At 32.2% G+C, this 20273-nt stretch overlaps 3 protein-coding genes across 3 annotated transcripts; 1 reads left to right on the top strand and 2 right to left on the bottom strand.

Annotated features, from left to right (window-relative positions):
* Nucleotides 1-4174: 4174 nt before the first annotated feature.
* On the top strand, nt 4175-6836 carry LOC126655198 (chaperone protein dnaJ C76, chloroplastic). The gene is made up of 4 exons (XM_050349240.2): nt 4175-4522; nt 5238-5494; nt 5572-5755; nt 6113-6836. Exons 1-4 carry the CDS (start codon nt 4208-4210, stop codon nt 6722-6724), a joined length of 1368 nt encoding a protein of 455 aa, XP_050205197.1. The 5' UTR covers nt 4175-4207; the 3' UTR covers nt 6725-6836.
* An 81-nt stretch (nt 6837-6917) lies between these two features.
* On the bottom strand, nt 6918-10501 carry LOC126655199 (thioredoxin-like protein YLS8). Its single transcript, XM_050349241.2, has 2 exons — nt 10336-10501; nt 6918-7445 (listed from the first exon to the last, which is right to left on the bottom strand). Exons 1-2 carry the CDS (start codon nt 10453-10455, stop codon nt 7137-7139), a joined length of 429 nt encoding a protein of 142 aa, XP_050205198.1. The 5' UTR covers nt 10456-10501; the 3' UTR covers nt 6918-7136.
* A 3256-nt stretch (nt 10502-13757) lies between these two features.
* On the bottom strand, nt 13758-18174 carry LOC126656004 (BTB/POZ domain-containing protein At2g13690). The gene is made up of 2 exons (XM_050350436.2): nt 17307-18174; nt 13758-14956 (listed from the first exon to the last, which is right to left on the bottom strand). Exons 1-2 carry the CDS (start codon nt 18030-18032, stop codon nt 14027-14029), a joined length of 1656 nt encoding a protein of 551 aa, XP_050206393.1. The 5' UTR covers nt 18033-18174; the 3' UTR covers nt 13758-14026.
* Nucleotides 18175-20273: the final 2099 nt, after the last annotated feature.

The raw sequence follows: 20273 nt of genomic DNA, 5'->3' as shown, positions 1-20273 counted from the left end.
TGGAGGAAACAAAAATTGTAAGTAGAGGGACTAGAGGAAACACAAATTGTAAGTAGAGGGATTAGAAAAAATTCACAAAGGACCTTAAAATTAAAAATAGGTAAATAGAGGGATCAGATAATACAAAAATGAAGTATAAGGACCTATAGAAAAAAAATGTAAAGTACAGGGACCTCTATATGGGTTTGGCCTATAAAATAACATCTACATAAAAATTGAAACAACTTAAGTTTTAGTTAGAGATAGCTAAAAGTTTAAGACAAATCAAGCAATATGTTGTTAATAAGAGCATATGATTTTTAAAATTATAATTTATTGTGTATCTACAAAATTTATTTCGTTAAAATAATCAAAAAAAGATAAAAATATGTATCTACGATGTATCTCGGCGACTTATCTACAATATATTAATGGTATTTATATACGATATATCATTGATGTATCTAATATGTATATACATAATAAACTCAACCGATAACTTTATAATGCCTTCATTAAATTTGTCATTAGTTGAAGTTAATCTTACACATACGAATTTATATCAAAAATGTAAATATTTATATATTTTTAATTTACTTAACAAATTAAATCTCAAAAATAATTTAGATACATCTCATAAACAAATCATGTATATTTTAAAAACATTTCAGATACATCTGAAAACAGCGGAGTTACGTCTCAGAACTAGCTCAGCTATATTCTTCGAAATAAATAAAGTAGTCTAAACTTATACAATGTATCAGTGTTGCATATACGATGTATCATCTATGTATCCAATATGTATATAGATAATAAATTGAACAAATAGTTATATAATGCCTTAATTAAAATTACATAAAAAATCTCAAAAATAATTGAAATACATCTCATAAACAAATTTTATACGTCTCAACAACATTTCAGATACATCTCCAAACCAACATAGATTTGTCAAAACCAACTCAACTACATTTTTCAAAATAAATAAATTAGTTTAAACTTCTTGCAAAAAAATGTTGGAGCATCAAAACCTGCATAGTTTGTAACAATGATCCTTCGTTAGTTGAGTGAACAATGCTCTTAACTAAGATGATAGAAGATTGAACGCTAATACCATGCATCTCAATGCTATTCGGAATTTTTTAAAGAGAGATTGGCAGGTTTTCATTCATCATTTTTATCGTGAAGGAAATTGTTGTGAAAATTTGATGGCCAATCATGGTTTCTCGCATGACATTGGCCTTGTCGTGTTTGATCAAGCTCTGACAGACGTCTTAAGTTTCATGTTAGATGACATTATGGGGGGTCTCACCCCCTCGTGTGTGTAAATTTTCTTAGTTTGTTTGACTTTAGCTTATCTTCTCATTCAAAAAAAAAGCATCCTCAACTCTAACATATGTATCTAACACGTGTAACACACAACATGAAAAAAATTCTTTCATAATAAATAAACTTGTTAGAGTCAGCAATTTATAAGAATCACATCCATTAAAAATCAGGAATCACATCCATTAAAAAAAGCAGAACAATTTATTGATTAAATGACTTACTTTTCTAAAACAGCTGCAACAATTTCAACTTCAAATTGAAATGGAACAAAACCAAAACATCATTATACAAAGACCTGCCACTTCAATAACACGCTCACTCTTAATCTTCAACAATGACCTGGTAAACCTTCTCACGAGCTTCTCATTTTCCACTATATTATCTCCTTCACCATTTTTCATTTTTGAAGGCTTCTCCAATAAAATTCAAACTGACCCATAGTTCCTTTATTCTTGCATTTCAAATCCCATAGATTCTTAGAAATTCCACAAATAGGATCAGTAATCTCTATTGGTTCAATCAAACCACCAACATTTGCCGCATCATCACCATTCCCTGAATCATTGATAGCCTCATCTTCTATCAAAGCCCTCGCCTTCTCACACTTGTCCATTTTGCTTCTTACGATCAGGAACCTTTAACTTTACCAATATGTTTAAAACCATAAAAAAAACGTTGACGAAGCAAAAGAAGTAGAATCAGCACCATCATTTGAAAAATCCCTAGAATCACAGCAAGAATTCTTGCCGCAACCAACCTCATCCATCGATACTTATTTCTTTAGATCACGCGGAGGCAACTGTCATCGCCGGCGACCAATACTCTCCCATGAGATCCGAGAACCCAATCATGGAGGCACTGTTAAACGTGGCACTGATTTCGTCAAATGGCGAATAGGCCGATGTTAGCCGGCATGAAAGTAACAATCACCAGCATTGATTTTGTTTATTTGAATAGGTTAGAATATGAAATAATTAGCTAAAATGAGTCAAATTATGTAAATTGCAGGTGGACATAAAATGTAAAAAATTTAGCAAGTGGCTATTAGAGAAATAGAATCCCGTGTTTTAAATATTTGTGTAATTTTCTCACCGAATTGCTTTCTTTCTCATAATTAATCACATCATTTGCATTTTCAAAGGAGAAATTAGAAGCATTATTGAAATCTTAAAAAAAAGTTGATTTCGTTAACAATTTAATTTTCCAACGCAGTCAAATGGTTATACGAGAATTGAGATATCAAAGTATAATTATGATAGAACATTAATGACTTAATATATTATTTAATCCTTAAATTTTATCACTTTGTTCCATTGCATCTCTCAATTATTTGTTTTGTTCTATTTAACCCCAAAACTTTACCATTTCGTTTCTTGTGACCTCTGAACTAATTTCGTGTTCCATTAGACCTTTTAACTATTTTTTTTATTCTATTTAACTCTCAAACAATACTATTTGTTCCATTTAACCCCTTAACTGTTTTTTTTTTTGCCTATTGCACATTTAAACTTTTAATTTTTACCCGTTTAACCTCCTAAAAAATATAACTATTTAATTTTCATCTATATTATGTCTAGAATAAATGCTTAAAAGCATATAAATTAATTTATATACATGACATATGATTTTTTTAAAAAATATATTTTTTTAGTAATATTTTCGTAAATTGTTGACGACAGTATAAATTAGAAATAAAAGGGTAGAAATAAATAAAAATATTTAAAATTGATCAAATAATTAAATGATATTACTTCTTGAACATGCAAATGTTTTTTTATATTTCAACAATGATAAGGAGTTTGTCTCTTTTGGTTAACGATATTTATAAAATACATAAATTTATTATACTTTGATAGTATTAAATGAATGTTTAATTGTTTAAAAAAATATAAATTTTAGTGTGTTTCATAAATTTAACTCAAATTTTTAATTTTAAAAATTTTAAGATACCAACTTTAAATTTTTTACAATTTTAAATTTTTCAAATCAATTACGAAGCTTTTAAGTTTGTGTTTAAATTGTAAAACATGCTAAAATTCATGATTTTTAAAGTAATTAATCCTTAAATAAGTTTTTAAATAATATATAAAATACATCGTTCTTTATTTTAAATGTAAGAAATATATTCATATCTTTTCTAAAATTAGTACATTGTGTGAGAGGTTAAATTGGTAAAAAAATAGTTTACATGTTCATTGAAAAAACAAACACTTAGTTAAGAGGTAAATAGAACAAATAGTTAGTTTGAGGGGTTAAAAGAGAACAAAAAAATAGTTAAAAGGTTCAATGGAACAAAAGATTAGTTTATAGGTCGTATGCAATAAAGTGATAAAGTTTAGGGGTAAAATAGAACAAAAAAATAGTTAAAAAGTTTAATGGAACAAAAAATAGTTTAGAGGTCACATGGAATAAAGTGGTAAAGTTAAGGGGTTAAATAACATATTAAGCCAACATTAATTCACATTAAAGTATAAACAACTAATGTGATATTCATTGATTTATTAATATATTTATTTTTATCACGTGTCACACGATAAATGAATGGTTTATAATTATACGTACCAAAGTAGATTCATGCAAGTAATTCTCTTTTTGAAGACATATATCAGCAATAATAAATTTTAATGTGCTATCAAATAAAAAAAACAAAAAATTTACATATGTTAAGCCGTTAATTAATCCCATGCTTATAAAATCCCCCCTATAAAACAATAAAAAGATGAGCAATGTGAGATCCTGAATTGGAGGGCAATCACAATCATCCTAGGATAAATTTTTGACAATCAACTAAATATCTTTTTAAAAAGGACAAAAGGTTGTGAAAACAAAATATCTAGATTTTTGATTTTAAAGTCTACAAAAAACTGAAAATTCTGATCAGAAAATTAGAGGAGGAGAAATGGGCATAGCATGTATCCCTTCATACACACCAATTGCTTCAGTGATCCCAAAAAAAACAATAAGGCTCCCTTATGAGAGGAACTGCCGAGGTTCATCTGTGTGTTGCAAGTCCTCAATAAGGGAGTTTGATCTGTATGATCTTCTCGGTATTGATAGCTGTTCGGATCAAACACAGATAAAGATTGCGTATAGGAATTTGCAGAAGAAGTGCCATCCTGACATAGCAGGTCCTACTGGTCATGACATGGCTATTATACTTAATCAAGCTTATTCTCTTCTTTCTGATCCTGTCTCTCGTTTCGCTTACGATAAGGTCAGTTTAAATTGATTTGAGTCCACAATCCTAAACAATTCAAAAAGTTGATTTTCTTAAACTGAAATTCTATCAAGTTATTTAGGGCCTGTTTGCATCAACTCTAGTGTAGAATTCATTTCGTTTTATTTGAAAATGATTTTTTGTGATTGGTTTTTCGAATTTTAAATATGAATTTAATTTTAAATAAAATAAATTAGACATTATATTTTGAATGTAAATGCAAATTTAAATTTTGAAAATTCATCTGAATCAAATAAGTATCTTGTAGAAATTTAAATAAATTCCGTAAAAACTATGAATGATAATTTAACACCATTTGGATGTAGCTCAATTGGTATTATCCAAGTTAGTTAGTAACCAAATCCGGAGGATATCCAAACTATTGCGTTATTGTATTTTGGTGACCGAATTTTGGTTTGTTATATTTTGATTGCTAAATTTTAATTTTATTTCAATAGAGATTTTCCGTTAAAATTCTCACGTGGCAACCGGATTTTGCCATGGGACAATTGCTTTTTATTTGTATTTTCATAAAAATTTGTCACCCGCTTAATTCATTTCAATTCAGGGTGGAGTTTTTCAGGCAAGTTTTTAGGATAAAAAAAGTGAGAATTACCTAACCAAACCCAATTGAAATTTTTATAGTTGAGTTTGATTAGCCACTGAATCCTGTTTATATTTTGTTATTTGGTTTAAATGAATGGAATGACAGGAACAATCAAAGATTTCAGAGCTGCGTGGTTACAGTGGAAAACCAATATACTCAGTGTGGTTTGGGTCAGAAAGTGAAGAGAAAGCAGTCTTTGTGGATGAGGTGAAGTGTGTCGGATGCTTAAAATGTGCGTTACTAGCGGAGAAGACGTTCGCTGTCGAAGGTGTTTACGGAAGAGCAAGAGTTGTTGGTCAATGGGCTGATCCTCTCAACAAAATTCAAGCCGCCATTGAGGCTTGTCCAGTCGATTGTATCTCGTAAGTATACTGTTTTCAGCTTTTCATTCTTTGTTTTCGGGATGGACTTTCATTTTCTTTTCTACCAAATTGCATAGCATGGTGGAAAGATCAGATTTACCAGCACTGGAGTTCCTCATGTCCAAGCAGCCACGAGGCAATGTGCGGGTTGGCGCCAACCACACAGCCGGTCAACGTGTCTCTAATATATTCGTTGATGTGAAAAAGTTCCAAACCAGATTTGTTGATGCCATGAACAGCCCAAATTTTCAGAGCTCCAAGGTTAGTTTTCTGCATCCACCACCTATATTGTTGCCGAAACTTCTGAATCCTGCATTTTGGCATTTCGTGCTCGAAATTCTACATTTATAGCTTATTTTAATAAAAAAAATGTTGTTTTTATATTTTCTATTTCAGTATTTTTCCACTTGTGCGTTTCCAATTCCGTGCTACATAGTCTAGCACAATGCTTTATATAGTAACAACATTTTGTTTATATGATCATATAAGTCGTATATCTAGGAATTTATCCACATTAAACTACTAAAATTTGCTTAGGTGCATCACGCTAACAATTCTTTGAAAGTTGCCCATGTATCCATGTATCAATTATATCATGTTACTGTGAATTCATTTCAGGAAACAGATGTAGAAACAGAAGCTAGATTATCAGCTATGCAAGCAATCAGAAGAATCTCAAGTTGGTTATACTGGCAAACACCAAAAGCTAATAAAACACGACCACCTCGCGGATACCTCCCACAGAATGCCCAAAAATCAAGTGAACCAAACATTAAGAAGCTCCGTGAGGCAGCTGCAACGAGGAAGCAAGGAGGGCGGAGCACAACTCGTGAAGTCGCATCAAATAGCTTATATTATGATGACTACTGGACTCCATCAGCCGGAGCAGTTCCAGCCTCAACCAATAAGCATAATACTAGCACGACTGTAAAGCCTTCACATATTAAAGAATCGAAACATGCGAATGAGGAAGTCTACCGGACAAAAGAGAATCAAAGAGACCCTGTAGGGTGGAGAATTTCAACGGTGATAGGAATTATGGCATCTGTTATAGTAGAGTTGCAAGTAAGAGAAGAGGCAGTAGGCAGATTGAATGAGCATGTAGGCGGTGATCTGGCATTGGAGGTTGTGAATAGCTCTTGGTTACAAGTTACACTAGCAGGGATTACATGGTACATTATCGCCATGGCCGTGATACAACTAGTACAAGGCATTCGCAAAAGGGCATAGTACAGATGATTCGCCTACACAACTCATACTCGTGTGTAATAAGCTAGCACAGTCATGTATAAAATTTACATTACCTATTAACATAAATATGACCACAAAATCAAATATACTATCTGCAGTCTCAGAAAAATCAGCTACTGAATTTTTTATGCAGACTAATGATATTACACAGAAACTAACAAGAAGATAAAGGTTGAGTAATTCCTCGAATAGAGATCATAGTTATAGTCATAAATCTGCAATCCGGAAAGTTGTTCATGTTAACAATACAACAGGGTTTCAGAAATGTCTGTTTAATATACACTGTTTGTCCAAACCTGGAACGGCATAAACTTTTGATAACAAGCACATTGCACTTTCATAATCAAACATATTATTTCAACAGAATCAGGCCAATAACTTCTGTAAACACTTAGTAGCGGTACTTGGTGGAGTAATCTTTAGGTGCAATAACCAAACCACGGCCTTTCCTTGCCCCACGGTACACAGTCTCAACAATATCAACAAACTCCTGCTTATCTTTAAGAGCCCAGTTGATTTTATTGTTGTTCCCGGTTCCAAGATCAATCATTATGTGCTTGTTCCTGAAGAAGAACATGATTGTCGACGGATCATACAGCTCGTACATTGTGTTGAAATCAGGTACCTGTGAGATGTCCACAAGGTATATCACACCAAAATTCTTTATTGTCTCAGCAACTGAAGCCAAAACTTCATCCATCTGAAAGCCAAAATTTCACAGCAACCCAAATCAATTGAATATTCTTACATAAAATTTGTTCCAAACATGATTGTTTGAAAAGCTAATAATTACTAGAAATGAACTTTAGCTTTGTAATATCATTCATAAAAAAATTGATATAATTTTACAAGAATCCAATTCATTTAAATTCTTACAGATAATTTATTCTAAACAAGACGAGGTGTAGCTATTAATAAGTGACACATCAGATCCTTCAACTAAAACACATAAATTCAGTTCCAATAAACCAAATATATGCAGGTATGACCAGAAGATATGCAACTTTATTTACTGTGAAAAGATTTAAATTACAGGGATTAATCACTACGAAGAAAAAACAATTAGGAAATTTATAGAACAGCCCAACAAGAAAGAAAGTTTGAATCTTTAAAGATACATTCTACTGATATTGATAATTCTTTCAACTTGCACAGCGGCAGTCAGAAAATATCAAGCGAGAAAAAGCGCAATCAACATCACAAAGAGGAGATGATGCAGAGCCACAAGCTCAACCGGAGTCTTTGGTCCTAGTTAATCAACTTCAAGGTTCTCGTCTTGCCTCAGCTCTTACACCATCACCATTTCAGTAGATTATAGAGACTGCAGACCTCGATGGTAGAAGTACAAATTGTTTGGCATCCAAAGGTAAGGGATTATCTGTTCAGGCCCGTAAAATTTCCTGTTTATCTTCATCAGCTAGTGTTGGTGCCGCCATTGTTGAAGCAGAGAATAGTCTGGAAATAGATCTCCATGGTAACAAAGAAGAATTGAGAGCTAAGCTTAAGGAGATACTTCGTGAGAAATCTGATGCTTCTAATAATAATAATCCAGAAGGCGACAAGATTAAATTTGGGGAGCCGGGATGGAAGGTAAGGTATTATGGAGAGAAGTTTTCTGTAAAACCATCCGAGGAACTTGAAGACATATGAAAGCATGTTGTTTTACGGTACTCTGAAGGGCTATGTCAGATAATGCACTACTATTAACAAAGGATTATCTTGGCAGTGGTTTTATCCCTATCATTATGCACCCTTAGCATCTGATCTCGAATATCTGGGTCTGATGAACATTAATTTTGAATTGATTACTCCATTTAAACCATTCAATCAGAGAATACTGATGACTAATCCAAATTCACCTATCAGTATTTTTTACCCCATTGATTTTGAAGTGGACATGAATGGAAAGCATTATGCGTGGCAGGGTATTGCTAAGTTGCCTTCCATTGATGACTGGCGCCTTCTTGCAGAGGTCAAAAAGGTTGAGCATATAAACTAACGGAGAAGGAAGCAAAGGGCAATGTTCGAAATCCTTTTTGTATTTACTAGATAATCACTGTAAGCAGTCGAAAGACGGAGAACGAAGCGAAGTCAAGGAACAGAATTAATCCTGAGTTAAGCGATGGAATGAATGGTTATATATCTCCACGTTCCGGAAATACTCACCCTCCCACGTTGTGGATAACGGACAGTGGCGGATCTTCACTATAATATTTGGGGGGGCCAAATTAAATGTTTGCAGATCAAATATTTAGGAATATAATTCAAACATAAAAAAAGATTCAAAAGCATATATAATTATTTAAACAACATATGAAAAGTAATATCAAAATACCATTATTACAAGTTTGCTTTACGCTTCTTTAGAGACTTGAATTCGTCAACGATAGAGTCTGAATCAAATGTTTCAGCACGTTCTTTCTCAATGTGAACCAATTAGGAATTGTGAGAGTAGAAGAAACAAAAGGAGAGTAGAGAATTTTGAATATTGCGGCAAATAAACTCTGTTTGAATGAAAGGCTAAGAATCTGTTATCAAAATCGTACGATTCGCGATTCGAATCTTACGATTCGATTCGATTCACCCCCAAATCGATTCGAATCTCTGAGTGAATCTAAAATTAAACTGAATCTATGCCGAGTCTACCGAATCTATAGTGAATCTTACTGAATCTACGATTCATGCGATTCACTACGATTCATCAAATTAAACAAAAAAATCATATACCATAAATTAAAAGAGAAAACAAGAACATTTTAATAAATACAAAGAATTTAAAAGTGACTTATCACTTACTCTCTTAACTCAAGATAACCCTTTCAAATAAAAACACTAGAGAAACGCTAATTTGTTTGTCAAACACTTTACGATTATTTTAATTTTATTTGTTGACTTTCATGTGTTAAATAATTGTATAGTTCATTTTTTTATAAATATATAAAATTTTACATATATTTTATGCAAGTAAATATTTTTTATATAGTATTAAAAACATAAACCGAATCTTACGATTCGATTCGATTCCCGATTCTCGATTCTCTAATCAAGCATTTCGATTCTCGATTCGAATCTCGATTTGACAACTATGGCTAAGATTAATTGGGCTTATTGAAAATGAAAGGCTTAAATTGATTAAGTGTTTTACTCATGGTTAAAGAGTTAAAGTAGTAACAGGTTACTTTTAGAAAATTTAAAAAGACATATAGTCAAAGAACAAAACTAGTAGTAGTAATAAGTAATTTTTTAAAAATTTGGGGGGGCCATTACCCCTCCATGTCTTCATGAAGATCCGCCACTGATAACGGAGTCATATGTGCTACATACAAACTTCATGGCCCACATAAACACCTAACAAGGTATGCATTAGCTAGTTTTTTACAGTGAATTTAAGGCTAAATTGAGGTTAAGGCCGGCTAACGGTGAATTAAAAGTTAAGTCTTGATCGGCTACTAGTAACCCCTAAATGCTTATCAGTTGGTGAGTTTGAATATGAATTAGGAATAAGGCACAAAAATCAAGCCAGCATGAATTAAGACGAATCAAATAAAGAACCCTAATAAAACAAGAACCCTAATAAGAGTAATGGATACCTGCATGCAGGTCTCATCCCAGTCGTGACCGAATCGGATGATAACGAGACGCTCTTCTTCGGCCAAGATGGCCTGATCGACGGCCCATCCGGAGTGCAAGTGCGGAAGCAAATACGACATCTCTCCCCCTCTCTCTCTCTCTCGCCCACTCTAATCCCTAATCTTCACAGCCACGCACTGGATTTTATTGTTTAGGGAAAATATGCCAATATGACCCTAATAGTTTGCCTCCATCTCACTTCTATCCTTTATTTCTTTTCCAGCTCAATAAAGCCTCCAACTTTATAAAAACGTGTTTTTGAAAGTATTTTTTTATGGACTTTTTCTTGGCAAGTTTTTTTATGAGCTCACACTTGTTATAAACAAAAAAATAATACAAATTTAAAATTACCAATTAATGAGAGAAAATAAATTTTAAATAAAAAAAATCAAAATTATAGATAAATATAAAAAAATTATATTATATTTTATATATTTTAGAAATACAATTTTTACTATGAACAGGTGCGTAAGCAGGTTAGTGAGGATGGGGTCCATAAACTCCCCTCAAGTTCAAATTTCCTCCATTTTCCTCAAGTTCACTTAGATTTTTAACATCTAAGCAAAATGAAATTTAATTCCCTCCATTTTTATCATTTTGCTTAGGTGTCAAACATTTAAGTGAACTTGAGGAAAATGAAGGGAATTTTGGACTTGAGGTGATCCACTCCCTTTAAGTAACTGTATAATTACTGAGCATTTTAATGAAATAAATTTATTAAAAATAATTATTGAAAAATAAAATTTATTTTTTTATTTTTTTAATTTAAAATCTATAATTTTTAATACATATGGACCCCACCATCTGAAGTTTCTGGATCCTTTACTGATTGTGAACAGAGGCAGAACCACAAGAGGACCAGAGTAGGCTCTAATTTGAATTGTTGTCGAAAATGTTTAAAAATATAACATAGAATTTGCAGTAAATTTAAGCCTTTTTAGATAAGTACCTATATAAAGTTAAAATATTCTCAAAAATAAAACATCATTTTGAAAAATACAATTTGTATTTTTTGTTTTGCAAAAATATTTTTTTTTAATCTCAAAAATACGATTTTAATTAACCAACGGCATACTATTAGTAACGATATACTAGAAAATAACTTATGTTTTAAATGCATAATTTAAGTTTACTAAAAAATTATTAACGATATACTAAAAATTAAATAAGTTATAAGTTTATCAGCGGTTAATTCACAGTTCACTAATGATATCTAAAAACAACATTATGACTTTTTATTAAGTACAGTTTGTTTAAAAAAAACACAAACCAACGGTTTACCACCATTTTATTAGCCATATATTCAAAATAAAAATTAATACAAATTTACCAATGGTTAACCTAACGTTTACTAACAGTGTGATCACTAGTGTCCGGGTAAGTCATAGAATTAGTCTCGGTCGCTTTATAGAGTACTCTTCTCGTTTGATTAGATAAAAGGTTGAACTCGGTGGAACTATCTCGGGTGACAACTATTGATAGATAAAAATATTTGCTTAAAGCGACAACTAACATAGAACGAAGGGAGTACGTAATTAGAGTTAATTTTTTAGGTTAGCTAATCCCACTCTCTTTCTTTTCAGAAGAGTGAAACCGATCCAATTTTTCCAAATACAGGAAAAAGGTGATCCGGTTTTACGAATTTTGGCTTTTTTTGATATTTCGTGCCAAGTTGAGAGGGTGAAATGATCCTTTGTTTTTTATGATAATAGTATGATAAAATTTATGATAATAGTATGATAAGATTATGATAAGGTTATGATAAAATTATAATAACGTATAGAATTAATTCCATATAAAATCACCAGTTTTACATTTTTTTTCATTTTAATCATGTCCTTTAAAAAGTGTCAAATAAAATCATCACCTTTCATTTTTTGCAAATCTATTATCGATGAGTAAAATTTGATGACTTCCTCCCAAATAAATGTTTTAATCTGACTAATGCTCTATTAACACACAAAATACATTCATCTTATTCTTTTATTGTTGATTCTGGTTGTCAAGTCAATAAAGATACACCGAATTTTTATATTCGTGATAGATTTGCAAAAAAATGAAAGATGGTGATTTTATTTGACATTTTTTAAAAGACGTGATTAAAATGAAAAAACGTGTAAAGGTGGTGATTTTATATGGAATTAACCCTAAAGTATATCATAGTAATGTTATGATAACATTTATGATATTTTTATGATAATGTTACGATAATATTTATGCAAATAGATTATAATAATTGTATAATAAAATTATAATAATAGTATGATAAAATGCGTAAAATAATTTTACAGAAAGATTATAGTACCGATATAATAATATTTAGGGACGATGACAAAAGTATCTAAAATTTTAAAAATATTTACAAAAGTACCTGTAAACTTTTTTTATTTACAAAAATACAACTGATTTAAAATTAATTACAAAAGTACCAAAAAATGAAAATTAATTACAAAAATACGATTTGTATAATGTCGGTATAATTATAGTATCATTTTGGAATATTAAAACTATAAATCAGATAATTTAAAAATAATATTTGGTTTATTATTGGTATAATTTCAGTATATTTTTGGTATATCGATTATAAATTTTTTTTATATAATTTCTAGTTGATAACATGTATATTTTTTTTATATGTATTTTTCACTATAGTTGGTAATGAACTAGAGAATTTGTATATTGTTGGTATAATTTTAGTATACTGTTAGGTTAATATTTAGTATGCGATGTGGTGTAATATTGATGTAATTTTGGTAAATTTTTATTTAATATTAATAAAATCTCAGTATGTATAATGTTGGTATAATTTTGGTATAATACTGATATAATGTTAGTTTATTAGTATACTAACATTATATCCACAGTATACACCGTAAGTTTGATATTATTTTTTATTTTTTTGTACTTTTGTAAATATTATTAATATTTTTGTAAGTGAAAAAAGTCAACATGTAGTTTTGTAATTATTATCATTTTTTTTTGGTAAATGGTGTAATTTCCTCTAATATTTATGATACCTATGTGACAACGGAGTAAACTCATAATTATTTTAAATATCGAGCGTAAATATATAAATCTGGAAAAAACACGAGATATATTCTTTAACTCTCCGTGTTGAGGCATAAAGTGTAAATTTTGTTTTTAAGTAAATCCATAAACTTCCCAAATAAAAAAAATAGATTAAAAGTAACATGTTTAACCATTTCTTTTATGTATATATTAGTTTAAAATGTGTGTTCCATTCTCCTTCTTTTATCTCAAATAAGGGGTGATTAACTAATTTCAAGAAGTTGACCAGCAAAATCAGCTAAATATTTGATTTCTAAATTTAATTTGCCTGCATCGTCAAAAAAAAAAAAAAAATTTGCCTATCAACTCCAAATTCAAGGGGCAAATTGCTCATGTCTATAATAATACATCTGCTATATACTTCCAAAGATTTAGAAAAATACAAAAAATCACATCAACATCATCCTCTGATATCAATCATGATTTTGCTGAAAAGAAGCACTATACTTGCCTTGCACTCACAAATATTTCATCAGTAGAGATGCATATAATCTCATACAAAATATATATCTCTACCAGATACTATAATAATTCTACATGGTTAATCTACATTATTTCCTCAACCTAACAATTAGCAATCTGTTACCTGGACTCAATGGCATGAGTTTCTGATCCTCCAAGGAATGATCGACGCCACCATATCTGAAATGCTTTGCTCAGATTGGGGCATTCCGCGCCATGCTTGGAGAAACAACTAAACCAATCCATAAACAACATATACTGCAACTTGAGGGGTAGTGTTAAGAGTGTCTGACCCATGGCTTCTTCCAATATCTTCATGTCCAACCCTTTTTTGCATCTCTGCAGCCAACCAAAGTCGGATAGCATTGGACGAAACCACGCCTGGAGAAGCCCAGCTCTTACCTCTGCCCGACAATGCAGTTTTCTGGTCCCCATTGCAATGAATATAGTTGCAGAAACCCGACTAAGCTCATATCTGACCATCGGAGATGCAGTCTCATGCATTTTAAGTAATTCCTCTTGATCTGCCCACATATCCACAAATTCCTCGCCCATCTGCCGATCAATAAGTATTTCAAGCAACCAGTTGATGTTATCAACCTGTCTGGAGATGCGTTCAATCAAAGGTTTACCATTTTCTCTTTTTTCTGCTCTCCCACTGCCAAAGCCCTCCTTCATAAGGGTGAGCAGTGAACCTAAACAGGACTGACAAACAACGTAGAGATCCTCCTTGCTTAAATCAGGTTGGTCCTTCTCATAAACAGAGCTTTTGCATAAAAGACCCTTCACTAACGATTTCAGTTCATTTCGAGCATTTGCATCTGTACAGGTGGTAATGGACCATACAAGCTGTCTAGCTAAGTTTTGTTGGGAATCTACTGAGTCAGACAAGTACAGCCTGGCCAAAATGTCTTGAGATGCTGTCTTCTCAAAGTTACCCACTGAAAACAGGCTTCGTAGTTTTTCCTCTTCTTCCTCAGTCCAAGGAACAACCTCGAGGTACTTCAGACAAGACAAAACACCTCTTGTAAATTTGATGCCAACTGATACCTGGAAAAAATTTCAAAATTATGTCTTAGTTGAATATATACACAATTACAATATAGAACGCTGCTCTAAAATAAATGGTTTAGCACTAGCAAAGAACTAATTTTGCTTATGTTTTTAAATCCCAAAAGTCATTACAGCTTACAATCAAATTCCTATAACGTAGAGTAGAACATGCGAGTGAAAAAAGGTATGCTGCCGAATAAGCATAGATTTGTACTCCAACCCCAAGAAGCCAGGAAATTATCCAGTTCAAGTTCCCAAACACAGTTGGAATCATTGAGCGGGGTCATAACAGAGAAGGGAGATCAGCAACCTTACTGTAGCCAAACCCCACTGGGCCTTCCAACAGACGAAAAAAAAACATTAAATATGTAAAACATACCAAAGACTTATTATCAATTTCTTAACTCGAGTTTAATAGAGCCCAACATAGCCTATAAGCAATTATGTACGGGTTGTTTAAGTTTATAATTCCATATATGGACAATTCTCCTCCATATTCATCCAGGTCATTTCCCATTTATCTAATTGAAAAAGAAACTTAGTAATAATTTCGAGAGACTAAACCCTAGTTTGATGATTAATTAAATAAGTCGATCTAGAATTTTCTTGCAGTCATATAATACATATCAGCTCCACTATGTGCGAAGTAGACTTCAGAAACACATTTGGATGCACATAACATCAATGTGGTGCACCATCAGTACTCTACAGTAGAAGTAAAACCAAGGCGTCTCATGCATTGAGGATCAATGACATTCACATTTGATAAGCTCGTTGCAAAATTTCATGGCATTTTTAATGAATGTTTCATTTATAGTTTGGACAGAAATTGATTACAGGGTCAAAGTTAAAATTTTAGATAACATACTGTTCAACATATATCTCAATGAGTGTAATCTAATGAGACCTTGGGCTAATTTTGGATATTTGGTCCCCAAAGAAGTTGAGACCTAGATAACTTAATTTCTTATGATTGAGCTACTTGTGACACAGATCTATCCTCAGAATGAAAATCATGCATTAAGAATTACGAATATGAAAACATGGTATTTGATATAGTGCAAGAACTAACATACTAAGACCTTAGGCACAATATTCTAGCGTCAGTTGCTTGTGATACGATTTGGAAACGGGTGATAAATTTTGCAGAGTTCAGAAATAGTCTTCAGCAGTGAAGTTGAAAAACAAACAATATTTCAATCTGTTCAAGAACCTTAAGATGTACTTATTTCACAAAGAAATAACTCGGCTGAAGTTCACTAGAACCTTAACTGCAAATCAACTGGCTCTGCGTTCTGGTAATGCAGATCCTCCTCTTCCATTCCATCTTAATCTTATTCAAAAGAATATCCGCTTTCAGGAAAAACAAAAAGAAACTAACAACGCATTGAAGGCCACCATCTCTCTTTTCCAATTTTAGCAGCTACGTTATAGTCAACCCTCAACATTTCCTCGGTATTTTTCAACTAGCTATCGCCTTTATCATCCCATAATTCCTCAAATCTTACATCTAATTTTCAGTTACAATGGCAATTACAAAGACAACAACTTTCTTCAGCTTTTACGAGCAATCTCAAGCACATAACATTGAAACAAAAAGGGAGACCAAGAAAGCATCTTGAACTAAACACTATATTCAGATCACATTTCTATTGCAAATTTCTTCTGTTTGAAGTTTACATAGAGAGTTATTTATCAGTTTAATCAGGTCCACATATTTTTTTTAGTAAAACTCTCCTGTTGAAAGTTTACATAGAGGATTAGTATTTCAGGCGAATTCAACCAACCTCATACAGCCCTACGTTGCACAAAAACCTCTGGAATCCTACATTTCAACATTCTGTTTTTATTTATTAGAACATTTCTAAAACTTCAATACTTTATATTTATAACCTAACAATAGATCGCTTTTCCGTTCCCGTTTAACGTTTCCATAGCCTTGCTATATAGCTATAGGTCATAAATGGCAAAGCTACACTGTAAACATCATCCATATCCCAGCTCTAAAAAAAGGCACACAGGCTTAGGCAATTCATAGATACTAAAAGAGACCTCTTTCCTGCAACGTATAAGCGGAGGCAACAGTGTAATTTTTAGAGAAACTCTACCATGCCAAAGGGTTAAGATAAACACTCATAGGTCTCAACAACTAAACATTCATTAGAATGGTCTTCCACAAATTGAACTTGACCACCCACCACCCTACCTAAACATAGTCACATTTCAATGAAATACAAGCAAGTTTGATACCCTTCTATGCACTGCTTCAACCACAACTCAGAACCAAAAAACATACAAAAAAGCCAAGAAAATACAGAATAACATACAGTCAAAGAAAAAAACTAACCTCAAGTATATCAATGGCTCTATAAACCCCAACCTTTACAAGCCTTTTAGTAATATCTTCCTCAAACATTAACTCAACAGTTTGCTTAAAAACTCCTAAATTCTCCACATCTCCCACTTCTATTCTACACATCTTCAATGAATCATCACTATCATTACTACCACTACTTTTACTTTTCGACCCCAAACTTTTTCGATATTCCGAAATCAACCCACCAAAAACCTCTGAATTAGCAATTAGAACCTCCGAACTCGTTTCCAGCACTAAAGCTCCTCCATTTTTCCCCTTTAAATTCAGCCTAACATCAAACACACCCCCACAGGCCTCCGCCCCGGAACCCGAATACGATAAAGACCCGTCATTTTTGCCCCGGAAAGACTCGGATCTTGATTTCGGAGCAGATTCAACTCGGTCTGTATGTAACGGCTCAGTGATGATTTCTTGAAATGGGTAGGCAGTAGGGTCCGAGTCTATAGGAGAAACCCGACCAGGAGAGAGAATTCTACGTGGGTCTATCCTACCGACAAAATGTAGCCCGGATTTGGCGCTAAGAGGTGAGTTGGGTACCGAGTTGAAACTGAGTTTAGATAGCGAGTCAGCTTTTTTGTGAATAGTTTTAGGTAGTATTACTGGGTTCTCAGGGCTTGGAGGATACCCAGTTAAGGAACAGCACCAAGAAAGTTTTCTTGTTTGGGAACTCGGCTTTTTACGAGTTGACTCGGCCATGAGTATGAAGTGTATCAAAGAAACCGAGTCGTACTAGCAACAGAAAAGAGTAGAGGGCATAGTGAAAGAAATGGGCTAATAGGAAAAAGAAAAGGGAAACATTGTGGAGCAAGAGATGCTTTCAATAGTGAGTAATAATAATTTTTTTTTTAACATTGAGTAATAATAATTGAAGACAAAAGTTGTGATTGTTTTATGAATTTCTTGGAAATCGTGAGGATTTTTTGTTAGTTTTCTTGTTCACAAGGTGTTTTTTTTCGAACAAAGGGTCAACGCGCCCCCTAAATTTATGTCACGGGGTCATATAACCCAATTTATATTTTTGAGCAAATAACCCCAAAACTCTTCCTTTTCGGATTAAGTAACCCCATAATTGTATTTTTAAAACGCTTAAAATACAAATCGGAGGCGAGGGATGCAAAAAAGTAATTAGATTCTTCCCTAATTGTTGCGATAAAATTATCCTAAATCTGTTTTTTAAAATAAAAATATAAATTATGGGGTTATTTGACCCAAAAATGAAGAGTTTTGGGATTAGTTGCTCAAAAAAGTATAAATTGGGCTAGATGACCCCGTGTCACAAGTTCAGGGGGCGCGTTGACCCTTTATTCGTTTTTTTTCTCTTTTAATTTCGGAATAATTTTTAGAGCAAATTACTATAACACCTCTTATATTTGATATAATTCACAGTTTAATCTCTTCCATTTGAAAATCAAATGATATAGCTCTTCACTTTTGTATCTGTCAATAATTTAGTCATTCTGTTCATTTTTTGTGTTAGTCAACGAAGTCAATAAAATTATATGGTACCCCACTTTTGTTTTCTCAACGATTTGGTCCCTCACTTTTTTTGTCAACGATTTCGTCCCTCATATTTGAAAATTAATTTACTCATAAATCATTTGACTTCGTTGACTAACACCAAAAATGAACGGAGGGACTAAACTGTTGTTGGGTTTTCTAGGTTCATAACGCAGCAGAATTTCAAAAATTTATCAAAAGCCCAAATAAGATTCATGTAATTCAAATAGAAAGACAGGTTGTATAATTAAAACTTACTTGAACGTCGAATTCAATCAGTAATGTAAGAAGGAAGAGAGGTGGTTCACTTTGGTGATACCTTGCCTTAGAACAGAAATGCCTCCAAAAGAATGCGTCATCTACGAATATCCACACGAACAGACCTTTGCTAAAACGAGTGTTTGTGTGCTAGCACTATTGCTTCACAAAGCAATTACGAATTTAGTGATTATATTTTTTGTGTTTATTTCGAAAAACACATACATTAAAACCTTAGACTTAATGGTCTGTTTATAGGGAAATAAGACATTTAGGTTTTACTCAAAAACGTGTTTTGCAATCATATTCAAACACTACGTTTTTTATAACTCTCTTGAGTTTATGTACATCAAAACTCCTTTTTAATAAAACACACACACACACACACTCCTTTATATATATATATATATATATATATATATATATATATATATATATTAATTATTATTATTATTATTATTATTATCTTCAAAAAATAATATTTTAAGAAAAACACTTATCCTTAAATTTTGAATTTCAATTAATATATATTTATTATTATATATATTACAAATTATATATATATATATAATTGTTGCGATATAATTATCCTAAATTTATTTTTGAAATAAAAATATAAAATATGGGGTTATTTGACCCAAAAATAAAGAGTTTTGGGGTTAGTTGCTCAAAAAAGTATAAATGGGGTTCGATGACAAAGGGTCAACGCACCCCCTGAACTTGTGATATGGGGTCATCCAACCTAATTTATACTTTTTTGAGTAACTAACCCCAAAACTCTTCATTTTTGGGTCAAATAACCCCACTTTATATTTTTATTTCAAAAAATAAATATAGGATAATTATATCGCAACAATGAGTGAAGTATCTAATTACTTTTTTGCATCCCTCACCTCCGATTTATGTTTTATGCGTTTTAAAAATACGATTATAGGGTTATTTGACCCAAAAATGAAGAGTTTTGGGGTTAGTTGCTCAAAAAGGTATAAATTGGGTTAAATGACCCTGTTTCACAAGTTTAGGAGGCGCGTTGACCCTTCGTTCATATATGTATATATATATATACAATAATCTATTAGTCAATTTATTCCATTAGGCTTATTCAATCCATAACTGTTTTGGGCCTGTTCTTAGTGTGCGACCCTGTAGGTTCATATAACGTGAGAAAATTACACCAAATCA

The sequence above is a fragment of the Mercurialis annua genome, linkage group LG7, assembly GCF_937616625.2.
Source record: "Mercurialis annua linkage group LG7, ddMerAnnu1.2, whole genome shotgun sequence".
Taxonomy (NCBI): Eukaryota; Viridiplantae; Streptophyta; class Magnoliopsida; order Malpighiales; family Euphorbiaceae; genus Mercurialis; species Mercurialis annua.
Note: the sequence above shows the minus strand (reverse complement) of the source record. Positions and strands in the feature narration are given on the sequence as shown.